Source organism: Crassostrea angulata, chromosome 6 (genome assembly GCF_025612915.1).
Source record: "Crassostrea angulata isolate pt1a10 chromosome 6, ASM2561291v2, whole genome shotgun sequence".
NCBI lineage: Eukaryota > Metazoa > Mollusca > Bivalvia > Ostreida > Ostreidae > Magallana > Magallana angulata.
In genome coordinates, this window is record NC_069116.1 from 16524634 (window position 1) to 16538487 (window position 13854).

At 34.9% G+C, this 13854-nt stretch overlaps 2 protein-coding genes across 3 annotated transcripts in view; one reads left to right on the forward strand and one right to left on the reverse strand.

The window, feature by feature from the left end:
* The window catches only part of LOC128187065 (uncharacterized), a 19337-nt gene extending 13686 nt beyond the window's left edge, over positions 1-5651 (forward strand). Inside the window, exons 1-3 of one of the 2 annotated variants that reach the window (XM_052857147.1) lie at positions 3984-4121; positions 4374-4906; positions 5072-5651. In XM_052857147.1, coding sequence (XP_052713107.1) covers positions 4468-4906; positions 5072-5337 — 705 coding nt within the window. In that variant the 5' untranslated portion in view covers positions 3984-4121; positions 4374-4467 and the 3' untranslated portion in view covers positions 5338-5651. Of the gene's footprint in view, positions 1-3983; positions 4122-4373; positions 4907-5071 lie in introns of those variants that run through there. The other variant, XM_052857148.1, reaches the window with a different exon arrangement.
* LOC128187064 (sodium-dependent serotonin transporter-like) lies at positions 1970-12571 on the reverse strand. Its single transcript, XM_052857146.1, has 13 exons — positions 12021-12571; positions 11156-11290; positions 10204-10477; positions 9838-9976; positions 9542-9676; positions 9341-9444; positions 8917-9041; positions 8109-8221; positions 7765-7893; positions 6971-7070; positions 6738-6838; positions 6458-6625; positions 1970-3287 (listed from the first exon to the last, which is right to left on the reverse strand). Exons 1-13 carry the CDS (start codon positions 12196-12198, stop codon positions 3219-3221), a joined length of 1770 nt encoding a protein of 589 aa, XP_052713106.1. The 5' UTR covers positions 12199-12571; the 3' UTR covers positions 1970-3218.
* Positions 12572-13854: the final 1283 nt, after the last annotated feature.

Consider the following 13854-nt stretch of genomic DNA (forward strand, 5'->3'; position numbering starts at 1 on the left):
GTTATAAATCGATGTTATGGTAAATATATATTGTTTTCAATAATTTAGAAAGAAATTATGAGATTTGTTGATATCTTCATTTTATAGTATCTTATCTATCCTCATATAGGCAGTTTACACGCCTTTATTCACCCATCTTCTTTTTGGGATCCACAGGATGAACCTTTAATTGCCATTCAGTCAAGTGAATGTAAACTAAAATGTCTGGAAAGGTGATTATTTAACAGTTGGTAAGTCTTCCATTCACCGTTTAATCACCTTTTAGATGTTTTTCAGTCATCGTTCAGTCATCTTTTAGTCACCTTGCTGTTACATTTCAGTCAACCTTTAGTTTCCTTTCAGTCACCATTTACAAATGTAGTTACATTTCAGTCACCCTTTAATTACATTTCAGTCAACCTCTAGTTACCGTTTAGTCAGCCTTTAGTTACCTTTCGGTCACCTTGTAGTTACGTCTCAGTCTCCTTTTAGTTACATAGTGACCCTTAAGATGCCTGTCTGTCACCCTCTAGCTACATTTAGTTACCCTTTATTTTCATTTCAGTCACCCTTTAGTTACATTTCAGTCACCCCTAAGTTTCCATTCAGTCACCCTTTAGTTACATTTCAGTCACCCTCAAGTTTCCATTCAGTCACCCTTTAGATACATCTCAATCATCCTTTTGTTTGCATTTAGTCCCCCTTTAGTTTCCTTCAATCACCTATTAGTTACCTTTCAGTCATCCTTTAGTTACCTTTCAATCACTTGTTAGTTACCTTTCAGACACCTTTTTGTGACCTCTTAGGTACATAATAGTTGACTGATATGCACCGATTAATCCTGTTATCGATAACAGTTTTCGTATATTTGCTAAAATAGACAAAATATTTTTTCAATTATGTACATGAGCTTAATAGACTTCTTTCGCGACCAAGCCAGATGGCCAGTCGATTGTTCGCTTATATACATGTACTTGACCTACGTGTCCTGTTGTAAATTTCGAATTTACCGGGTGACAGTAAATGCAAAATTTACAACATGAAAACTGACAACACGTGAATTTTGTATTAAATGTCACCCAGTAAATTCAAAAATGACAACATGACTAACAGAGCATTTTTTTCCTTCGATTTGGAACCAACTTTTAGTAGCGGCCTGGGGGTAGAAGTAGAACTGATACCTCTGTATACATACTAATTTTCCAAAATGTACATTTCTTTTAACCCCTTCTTCCCTAAATTTGTATAATAATGACATTAAAAATTAATATTGTATGATAGAAAGCCCGCCCCCTTCGACCAGCAATTTATGTTTGTCAAAGTTACTGGTTTCCTGGGGTTTTTTAACCGTACTAGCCAAGAGTCGTGGTTATAAATGTAAGTATGTATTTGGATTGTAGTTAAACTATTGATTGATTAGAACAAAATGTTATTAAATGACGATGTATTTTTAATTAATAAACAAATATTCATAGTTTTCAGAATTCAAACAAGGTTTTCATTATTTAAACTTGAAAAATTGGATGTTATCTCAACCAATCCTCAAATAAAGTAAATAGTTTCCGATTCTCCTTTATATGATTACAGGAAGACATGGACTTCACTAGGTTAAGGATGACTTAAACGAAAGTATTTTATTAATATTTGTTGCACTACGAAATGTGACCAGTTGATGCTGAACCATGCAATTGTTTGTCCATTGTACTCACAGAAGCGGCATCAGACCGCACTACTACATGTGCGTAAAAAAAAATCGTTTCCGCACCTCTCTCTTACTAAAAAACTGAAGGAGGGTATATTATTGGGAAATGTACATGTATCAAAATCCCGAGTACTATAATACTGTCTAATTTGACACTATTTTCCCACGAAAAAAAAACCCCATCCGCATTCAATCCTTGTTTGAAAACATCTACAGTTTAATTAAAAGGCCATTCAGGAGAATGTTTCTCATTGCTATGAATGATTTATTTACAATAAACAGTACTGGTTACCAGTATTTGTAAAATTTTATTTCCTTCGACTATGAGTACACATACTTCAATACTTGAAGTATAACGACTTTAACAACATATACTATATAAATAACAAATATAACAGTACATTACATAACAAAACGTGTTATAATCATAAATATGATATCACTATACATGTTTTCTCAGTCTTATTGTATATATCTGGATTTTTCTATGATATACTCTAAAAGCTTACAATGCAGTCACAATCTCATTGTTCCGCAATAAAATGGCACTACAAAAGTAGTGCCCTTTGCTAGCATCAACAACAGATTACATTAAGCCATGTAAAAACATTTCACACAACATTTCAACGCAAGGTTTAAACATTCTGAGATTTGGGTAGAATTCGGTCTTTAATTAAGTTCTATTCAAGCAAGTATCCTGGTGCAGATGGCTGCCTAGTTGCAGAAATTGGGTTGTGAGCTCTAGTTTTGTAAATACCCACTGACTTTTATAAGCTCGACAAAGACATGCAGACAAAAGTGACACTTCAAGTTTTGACGATGAGCACTTGGAATAAAAAACATTATAAAAATTGCATGCATAGGACCTGTTATGTAACAGGCGGTAACATCTATACCGGATAAGTAAACCTGACACATTACAAAACAGTTTACACACTTTACAATATCGCATAACGATCTTCAAAATGGTGTTGTTTTTTTTTAATTTTTAACTACTTTCATCACAGAAAAAAAATTACAGATCGTTCAAAACATATAAAGCACTGTTTACACAAATACAAGTTTTACAATATTCAGAATTGGTCGAATTCAACATTGGGATATATGTTTGTTTACGTGCTCTGTTTGTATTGGAGTATTCAATGCAAAACATGAGATGGGCCATGCATTGTCTGTCAGGGTAATTCATAAAAAAGTTCTGAGGTGCACAAACACAATCTGATATCAATTAAGTTTTTATTTTATAGCGATGAAACAATTAATACTGGTACGCTTCATTAATATTTCTACTTTCAGAAGAAATCGGTGTACATGTATTGAAAAAGCTATAAAACTATAAAGAGCTTTGAAATGCATTTAAAGAAAAGAGTCCTTTTTTGGATCCAGTGTCGAACAATATTTCGAAAATCGTGAACTTAGATCAATGTCATTGTTTTCACATTACTATTTTAATTTTCCATCCATGATGTGCTTATTACAGGTTCATATTACAGATAATACTAATTATTCTAGCTTTTGGTCCAGAGAGTTGAGTTGTTTAGACCGGAACTGGCTCTGCATAGCCGTGGTCCGGAACTTCCACTGGGATAAACACCGAACGTAGCCTCTGTAACAAAAATAACATTTGTTCAGCATTCAAGATTTCGATTGTAATCATAAAATAAGTTATTTAATGGTACTTTTTGTTTTAAAATCAAAACAAGTGTTAAATTCTACAAAAGATTCAAGAATAATATAGGCTCTGCATAATAATTAGTCTTTTGTGAACTACACATGTATTTGATTTGTAAGGTTTATACACCAATAAGCAGCAGACGACCGTCTACTTCATGTAAAATGCTACTGTAATATCGTTGTAAGGAAACAAAAGTTTGAAAATAAACCTTTAGGGAGACCAAACGATAAATTATAAATAAAAGAATATTTACCACCCCAATTAAATACACTGTTTATTCTAACAATGCATCACATTTATTCATTAACTACTTAGATTTCAAAAACTTCCCCTTTTCAGCAGAACTCTATTGCTAAGCGGAATGCATGTGAAACTATACCAATCCCAACGTACAAATGCACAATACACATAATCTTAACGTTTTTAAGATATATTTCTTCCTGGCTATTTCTTATGGTAAACTTTCTTGTATCTTAATTAAAAGTTCCCGTCAGATTATAAGTGTTTAAGGATTAATCTTCGATACCAGATAATCCCGCTTATGTGCTTTTCATATGACGTCGGTTAAAGGCTTTCGGAAGGGAAATCAGCAAAGTATAAGTCCCCGACTCATGCTATTTAAAACAAAATCCCTTTTTAAACCCCAAATAATGGTAAAAAGGTAGCCAGTGCGAACTCAATCTGTTCATGTTTTGCGTTGCTTTGCATGCCAAAGGTGAAAACATCGAAATCAATAGGATGGATGTAATTAAATAACATGCAATGGTAAGTCGTATTGGATATTTATGTTTTTAACAAATTGCCAACTTTTTCTTTCAACTTCTCTATAATCTTCGGTCGTTGATCTAACTCTTGGTTCTTCATAACTCGTTGACGCCAGTACCAATTAGCAGCTATATGCTTCAAACTCAACATCATTAGGGATATTAGAAACCCAGCGCTTCACGGCTATAGTTTTTTATCCTTCGAGTTTGATAATCTGGAAAAATCCAGCTAACCTTACTTTCAACCTTACAGATTGACTAGATTTCAACAATGCCAACATGTGAAAAGGGTCCAGGAAAGAAGACGTCTAGAAATGGAGAAATTTCTAACCTTCCATCGTTAGGAAATGTCTAACGACAAATCGGATTCTAAAAAGCCCCTTACCCTCCCTACCATATATGGACATTTGGACATTACCCTAAAGTCACCCCATTTCCGCAGAAAACAAGACAGACTGTTCGACATCGTGCAAGACTTCCGTGTCCGGGGGGCCAAGGATAGGGACAGCGTTTCCCTTCCTGGCCGGGAGTTCCTCTCACTTCCCGAAATAGATTCCCAAAGGAAAGTGTCGCCCAGCAAATTGCTGACGCGACAACCAACCTTCGTAAAGTCTCGTCTGCCTCGCTCGCGCCAAAGCTGGCACAGCAATAAAACTATAACTAGTTATCAGCGTTCAATACTGGATGATAATGAAAAAGACTTCACTAAAAGGCTCACCGAGAAAAAGACCAAAAAACTGCTCGGAGAGCTTTACACAGACAAACAGTATTTGGAGTATATAGTCAGTAAGTAAACCAACTAATAATTAATATTTATGGTAGCTTCATGCTCTGTCTTGAAATAATAACGACAGTATTTTTATTGCTTCATTTTTTGATTATCTATACAGTCATGTACAAATAATTTTCGAAATCTATTTAGCTTATGCTAACTTGAGACTTTCTTTTTAGATTCTTCGGAAAATTCTGGTTTGGGAAAGGACATTTTCGAAAAATCAAAGAAAGGACTTGATTATTTGAAAGACCGCTGTATGTTTTGGGAAAACCAGACCCCCATTCCTTTACGCCCTGATCCTATGTTACTTCAACAACTGTATGGGTCACGGATGCCCTCCCGCCGGATGTCGGTCACCCGACAGGCGCCTGGGTCTCCCATGACGCAAGTGAAACTAGACAGTTTGAGAGACAAAGACCGCGGGAAAACATTTTATAGGTGAATTCGGTTGATGTTTTTGTTGTGTAATAATGTGAATCAGAAGCTGCAATTGTATGTGGTATGATATGCGATTCATGTGGATTTCTTACTGTTTGTACTGCGCTTAATGCAAAACACTGTAAAACAGGGACATGTTTTGCATAACAACACGCAAGCGTCATTACTACTGCATTGTGGGTAATGTGGAACATTGCGCAGTGATGCATGAAGAAAAGCCTCAACCATACCTGGATTGAACGTTTTTATGCACGTGTCATTCTGTTTAAACCTTTGTTAAATAATGCCTTTCAATAATTAAATTGTTTAATAAGTTTATTTGAACCACAGTTTTAACAAGATTAACACAAATAATCAATAATGGAAGGCGTAAAGTGAAGAAAACTCGCTCTATAGGAAGACGTTCATTAAAGTACTACCTGGGATTTACCTTTATTCTTTGAAATATTATAGTCGGATTACTTACAGTTGACCCCAAAGATCAACGGGGATCGATAGCTTTCTTTGTAAAAAATATATTTAAAACTGAAAGTTTTGCGCTTGTCATGCCAAATGCTGCACAGAAACATACTAGCCACTTTCCATGAGTAAATTCGCTAAAAAAAAGTCACAGATCTTCTTGGTAAAACTATTAAATCATAATTAACACTCCCATGTTAAGTACTAAGTGAAGTCAATACAATATCAATAGCAGAAATATGAAAACAAAAGACAGTTGTATGTAAGTATTTTCAGAAGTTTGAGATGGAAACTTGCTGTTTACTCGTTTCAGAGTCCTCCACACCTATGTGATATTCGATTTAAAGGTATACCATATATCCGGTTTTTTTTCGCGATGATCCAGTTTTCACTTTATTGCTATATTGTACCACATTCACATCGCAAAAAATATTACGCAGAAATTATGCACTGTATTGTTTTTCTATTAGAATTGCAAAAAATGAACGGCTCCAATGAAAAGGTTTACAATTTTACACTATTTAAGAAAATTTTGTGACACTCAAAAATCCAGATATATTCTAAGTCACAAGCTGTGGAGACCCTTTAATTAATCACATGTTTTTTATTTCTAAATTAAGGTGATTTACTGTAAATAGTATAAAATAAAAAAAAAAACATCTTACTTCCAGAAAGGTACCAGGTGTTATGATAAGTATATAGATAAAATATCCCGGGATGAAACTTAAAGATGACATTACAATCAACCATCCAACGGCAATCGCCCATTGGGGGTATGCATAATCCGCATACGGCATCGGCTGATGATCAATCAGCGACATGACGAAAAGGAACTAAAGTAAAGAAAAACAAAGAATGCATAAAAATACGGAAAACATCAAAATATTTTCACAATAATTAAATTCAAGCGATTAAGCAATGATGTCATCTCAGAAGTTTACATACAAGCAGTATAGCAGGACTGAGGAACTTCCAGCAAATTCTCCAGAAAATGCCGGGCCTGAAACCCAGCATCGACTTAATATCATCACTAAATCTTTCTACTCCTACAAAAAAAAATTCAAAAAAATATTCTGCACTAATTCTAAGCCCTTGTTTTCATTTGATATACAAAAAACCCTAAAGATACTGATTTATAATACATCATGTAATATCAATTAAGTAAGTATAGACATTACCGTATAGCCAGGATACAGAGACAGCTTCCAGGAACACCACAAAGATGAGGGCAATGGGAGCGACATAGGAGTCCAGCAACTGAACCACATGGATTCCGCCCTACAGGAGAGAATCTTACTAACACATATTGTCACAGACTGAACCACATGGATTCCGCCCTACAGGAGAGAATCTTACTAACACATATTGTCACAGACTGAACCACATGGATTCCGCCCTACAGGAGAGAATCTTACTAACACATATTGTCACAGCCACAAAGTTAGTATGTTCTGAGGGAACAACATATCTTTCTTTACCGACCGCCAGGTACATGTACATTTTCGTTACGTAAGATGGGTTGGTGTAGAAGTAGTCCGGAAAGTGTTTTGTCCCATTTTACAGTTTTGCTAACTTCTAAAATATTTGAGAATCTATTCGAATCATATATAAGCTAGGTAACTTATCTAAATTACATGGATCCCCTGAAATTGGTGTAACAAAACACCTATCGCTATTAATATTTTTAGCATTTTGCATCATCTAAAGCAAAGGATGTCTATAACACATCCGGTTTATGTTTACCACCTATTCATATTTTTTTTCCTAATACATGCAGTTAATCGATAAATAAAGATATGCATTTTTTAGACATTATTTTGTTCAAAAGAAACAAATGGTTTGCGGTCGTTTTCTGACGCTCTTGTCAATTTGTTGTTGTTTTTTTTGTTTCCCATTCAGTCTGTGTTTTATTGATAAAGCCTTAAGATTTCAGTACAGATACAAAGATACAGTTATTTGAGGTAAACCATACGTAAGTAGTAGTGGCCAGTGCTCCAATAAAGCAGTACATCATCAGGAAGAGCACGAACAGCTTTCTGTGTTTCCGTAGTATGGGCCACTCGTCCAAAATTCCCGTACATATTGCTTCTAGTCCACCGAACTAGGTCATAGATAAATATGCAATTTAATTCCAAAACGAAAACGGGTACTTTTAATCTTTGACTTTTACAACAAGTTACATTGTTTTTTTTTCCATAAAGCAAGACGTTTGGGAAAAAACCCCTGAGATTTCCAATATTAGTATAAGAATTCATTCAGAAATTCTTCATTTCTATTCAAAGTAAAGAAAATAAAATGAAATTTGAATCGACTCACTGTTGTATCAAGGCCAAGTGTGATGAACATTAGGAAGAACAACATTGCCCATACTGGGGAGACCTGTAGCGTTGATATAGCCTCGGGGTACACGATGAAGATAAGTCCCACGTCTGGAGGTCATAGAAAATATGGGTAGGATAATGTTTTGACGTAAAGTTAATTTTTTTTCAACCAGATTTTTCCAGTTAAAAAAAAATTCCACAATACACAAAAAAACTTGTACAGGATCATAATCCAATGAGTCCAAGTTTATTCGCAAAGAAAATTGAACAAATTATTGCATTAAAGGCAATGAACAACATTGTTTTAAAATGAAAACAATAGAGTAAATAATAAAAATCATTGACATTGAATAAATGACAATAATTTTGCAAAGAAGGGGTTAAAAACCACCACCTCAGAAATTAGTTAATTTTTGTCATTACATTAGTAGTTTCTTCGTTAACAATATAATGTTAAATGACAGGATAATTTGGAAAAAAAAGGAATTAAAAAGGAGACAGTGTTGGATTGAGATAATGCTGCTTCATTTTTATCTTTTATTTTTAGTAATACCGCGGTATTACAGAAAGCATAATTCTGTTTTATGAAGTTAAAAACAACAGTAATATCTTATTGCTACATAATAAGCAGTCATTTAATATCAAAGAGCTGTCATATTGTAAATTTTGAATTTGGCGGTAATTACTAAATCTATAACGAGACAAAATGTCTTCAAAAATTACAACACGAGAGAACGTATTTTGGAACAGTTTCATTCCCACCACACCGATTGTGATCTTACAACGACCCTGGATAGACTTACCGCTTCTTGCCACATCTCTGACTTCTTTACCCTGAATTGTCGCCATGTGACCTAATACGGCAAACACAGCAAAGCCAGCGAAGAAACTGGTGAAGCAGTTAATGGAACTTGTAATCAAAGCATCTCTGAAATACAAATAAATAAATGATCGACTAAATGAATAAACAATTAAAAATAAAGCGTAAGTTTCACCGAATGAAAGATACGAGAAAAGTAATTTTGCACTTTCTTTTAAACTCTTTCGACAATCTTTCCTCTATAACGTATCTGTGGTAACATGCTACATACATGTATTAAAAATAACGTCATCAAAACCTTATATGTTGTAAACACTTGCATGAACTAAACTGAGATGTCCATAATAAACGAAATACTTGATAAATATACAAATGACATGGAGAGATCTGTCAGGAAACGCTTTTACTTGTAACAGTTGTTGTTCAGCTTGTTGTAGCTTGATAGCGCCAACAAAACCCCGAACCCAGGACCCAGGGAGAAGAAAATCTGAGCCGTGGCGGCGATCCAAACCTACAGTGGTAAAAAGAACTAGCTAAACAGCAGAAAAACGGATACACGAAGATTTTTAAAGCTAAATTGAAGATGATGTTAACATAAATTCGCTTACTTCCTTTTTAGCAATTTCACTCCAGACCGGAGTCACGTAGTAGATGATTCCTTTCAGGGAGCCCTCCAACATACAGCCGCGGATCAGCAGAATGAGCAGAACAACGTACGGCATCGTGGCGGTCACCCACACAAACTGTCATAGTCAAAACATTTGTACAGAATTTTATATATATCTGAAGGCTTATTGCAAAATATTAGTTTATTTAATTTAGTTTACTTCAGTATTGTGTTTACTAATTTTGGCTAGTGTCTCTAGGCTTTTTGTCTCAATTTTCAGAATGTGAATGGTTTTACCTTTCCAGAACTTTTGATTCCCTTCCACATGGCGAAGTATACAAGGACGAAGACCCCGAGTAGGCACAGAGCGATTATCCAGTTGACCCCGCCCACTCGATTGATCCCGTCCGCATACTGAAGTCCCAACACTTCTCTCCTATGGAGTAATATTACTTTTGTACATAGACTAGAATTTTTTTTAATTGTGGGATAATGCAAGCAATTGTTAGTAGGATATTGGAGGGAAAGTTTTTTTTATTATTTGTTCTCTTGCGTTTAAAACTAAAAAACAATGGGGTGTTTGGGAAAACCCTTTATTTTTGTTTTCTTGCTTTTAAAACAGAAAATATGACAAAACATGTATGGATTAAAAGATATTCGTACTCAAAATATTGTTCGGTGGGCGTTTGGGTTTGGTTTTTGAAGATACAGGACGTGCTGTTTTCTCCGTCGAAACAGAAGAGCTTTGTGGAGTCATTGTAGCGCTCGTCCGTCGGATATCTCATGCACTGCTTCTCTAGGTTCCACTCGTTATTACATGTCTTCCACGGAACGTCCGCCCTCATGGAAGAGAAAAAGTAGTACACACACCAGGCGATGATCGTGTTGTAGTACCAAGAAATGTAGGTGGCGATGACAATGATGGCGAAACCAATTCCTGGGAGATAGGATGAATAACATATGCAAAATGGAAAATCAAATGTGCTTGCATATTTTTAAAGGGAAAGAATGTTAATGAATTCAGATCATGTTCACTGTCCTTTTTTTGACAGAGAAATAAGAAACTAAATCAAAAACCAATTGGGATGCAAATTCTTTCAAAGTCCAACTGACCTAAACGATTTTAACATTAAAGAGCGGGTACGTTTTGCAACTAGCTTATCCTGCCAAACTACTAAGCCAGTTATGAATATTGATAATCAATATATATGTAAAGTATCTAACCAAATGACCTTGATATGAAGACACCCCAGCCACCTCCGCACTACTTTGTTACGAATATATTTAGTGTCCATGCGTCAGATAAAATAGATTCTCATATCTTGTTATCCAACCAATTTTTTATTTCAATTTTTCTGACCCGACTTTTGTAGAGCTTCCGTAAGAAAGACATTGGTTAAGAGTTATCTACCTATGAACTACAAAATTCGTAACTATAAAATTCAAAAGTATCCCGGACTACATTACATGCAGATCTTTTAGATCTCAACTAGTGTCAACATCAGTGAATAAGCAAAATGACTTGTCACTGGAAACATACATGTATCTATACCGGTCGTATATTGTTTCCCAAAATATATACGGGAACAATTAATAACTGATATTAGAAAACTACCTTTGAATGCGGGGCATATTCTATTCCACACTGTCAGACATCCGCATCTTTGGAATTGGCCGAGTGCCAACTCCATGTAAAACAGAGGTAATCCACAAAATATCAACATTACCAGATACGGAAGCAGAAAGGCACCTGTAAAAGACATTCAATTTAATGGTGTTACAATTCATAACAGTCAATTTATAACCTTCATGTACATTACATTACATTTCAGCAAAGAGAATTGGGTTTTTTGTTATCAAATTCAAAAGAAATAAATTTAAATCTAAATAAATTTCAAAGAAACAAAGGGTACTGTCTTTTCATCTTGATTGTTGCTTGTTATCAATCCATAAAAATAATCCGACGTATCACGAAATTTTGCAAACATTACAAAAATATGATTTTATATACACGTTTAAACAAAATAATTAATGTTTGATTTAGAACGAAATAATTCTTAGAATGAATGTTCAATTTCTGCCAAGTTTTAAAATTGAATGCAAAGTTTGATACATCTACAGTTACTGGTTTACAAGTATACTTTAAAATTCAATATGCACTGTCATAAGTTAGGCCGAATGCATGATTTGAATTTTAATCATGTTACTGTGCGATCTTGCTTTTTTCTATGCGCAAAAGAGCGACAATAGATAACAACATACATTTACTTCGATTCACTAAACATTGCAACTTTTGTAATTATTAACATTTCTCATTGAATCAGTTTTAAACCTTAAACTGTGCCGTTTTCATGCACATTTAATTACATGAATAACTATAAGTTCCTAAAAGAATAAAAAATAACATACTTAAAAAGCAGCACGCACCAACCTTTCGGAAGGTTTTAGAAATTGCATTACTTGTAGTTGTTTATACTTACCACCACCATTGTTAAAACAAACATAAGGAAACCTCCACACATTCCCCAAATCGACGGCGAAACCGACTACAGCCAGCAAGAATTCAATTTTCTTATCCCATCTCTCTCTCTCCTGGACTGGCTTCGTCTTCTCTACCATAGCCACCCCATCAACGAGCGCAGTACCGCTGGGGGCCATGGCCAAATCTCAGCTGAGAGGGGCGATACTTTCAAAGAAATATCAAAAACTCCTCTTTTCAGGGTCCAAAAAATCGCACCTTGATGAAAGGTGATTAAATTATTTCATTGTTATCGTTTGCAAAAACTGAAATGCCTTCTACTTTTCCGATGGAACCAATGTCTTACGGAAGCCAACACAACCATGTTCGCGTTGGAACATTTTTGCTGCCTGTCGTAACTGGACCATTTGTGGCAAAGCTTCGCTGTTGCCGTCGCTGCCCGTATACCGGTTTTCTCGGACAAATCACTAGCGTCAAGTTGAATCATAAATAAGCAAAATGTGTATTCATGAGATTTGAGAAATAAGAGAATTGGAATAGGGCTGTAATTAGTTGGTGACACACGCGGACCTCTTTTTATCCGATGCCACAGAGTCTTTAACCAGGCGCGATCTAAACTGACATATTTTATGTATTACATACATTTTGATTGCCTTATTATACTGGGGAGCTAACCGTAGATGGCAAACACTTCCCCTTTATTAAAGATGCACCAAATGAGAAAAGGAAAATTCGATTACTTAAAGTATTCATAATGGCTTACGGGTTTTAATCACTATGAAGAAATCGAGCAACAAATTTCATATTCAATTTGACTATTTAATCTCAATTGCGTTGTGTTCTATGAACAACACTTTTATATAGCACATTCTTGAGTAAAAAGTGTATTCAAAAACCATGTTAATCTTGGTTTTAGCTATTTTTTAGTTTATTTTTAGCAAACTATACAAAATTTATAACGCCCCCCCCCCCAAAAAAAAACCCGCCCAGACCACCCCCCCCCCCCCAAAGATAACGATATATGTCTGATGATGTCGTTGTGGATGAAACTTCAGTTAAAACATTTATCTTTTATCTAATAATTCAACAAATAGAAAAAAAACCACGAGAAAATAAATATGCGGACTTCAGGAATAAATCAAATAAATTTGTTATTGATAGTCAATCGCTCTTTATGGTTAATTTGACCAATGTTTAATCTATGTGTTGTTACTAGCGTTTACGATTATTTTCCCCCCTCTAAACCGGTATAAAAAAGGAATGATCACAAAATCATAAATATATGTTGCATGCATTTTAAGTAACGATTTGTGATACATAGTTAAAAAACTAAAAACTAAAAAGAAAACAAGAAATTGATGACAGACTTTTGTATAAATTACGTTTGATTAATTGATGACAATTTTTTGTATTAATTACGTTTGATTAAGGGCATGAAAATGTTATAGCATTGGGAAATGAAACGGCAGCGATGTGTACGACCGTATCAATGTGCCAGACCTGTTCTATGCAGGGCTCGTGTTATCAACCGACCCGATACCTCGTCTCATTAGCCAAATATTGACCAGTCATGCGCCCTGTGCTAAATTCCTTCATAAATATTCAAATAGAGAGATTATGGGGTCTTTCTTAGACATCCCCGCAAAGGAAAAGTAATTACATACCAATCTAAGAAACGTTTTTATCCAATTTGTTTTATACTATTTTCAAACGATCATCAATAGGAAACGTTTGTCTAAACAGCCATCCCATTTGTTCGAAGGTAGTATCCTAGCTTGTTGCTTCACTGGCAACGTAAACTCTCGAGTACTTCTACATTTATTAATAAGCATGCA

Coding starts and splice junctions, on each gene's coding strand:
- LOC128187064 (XM_052857146.1), bottom strand. CDS start 12,198: ATGGCCCCCAGCGGTACTGCGCTCGTTGATGGGGTGGCTATGGTAGAG. Junction 7,894..8,108: donor CACTTGGCCTTGATACAACA/GTGAGTCGATTC, acceptor TCTATGACCTAG/TTCGGTGGACTAGAAGCAAT. Junction 7,071..7,764: donor CACTGGCCACTACTACTTAC/GTATGGTTTACC, acceptor TCTCTCCTGTAG/GGCGGAATCCATGTGGTTCA.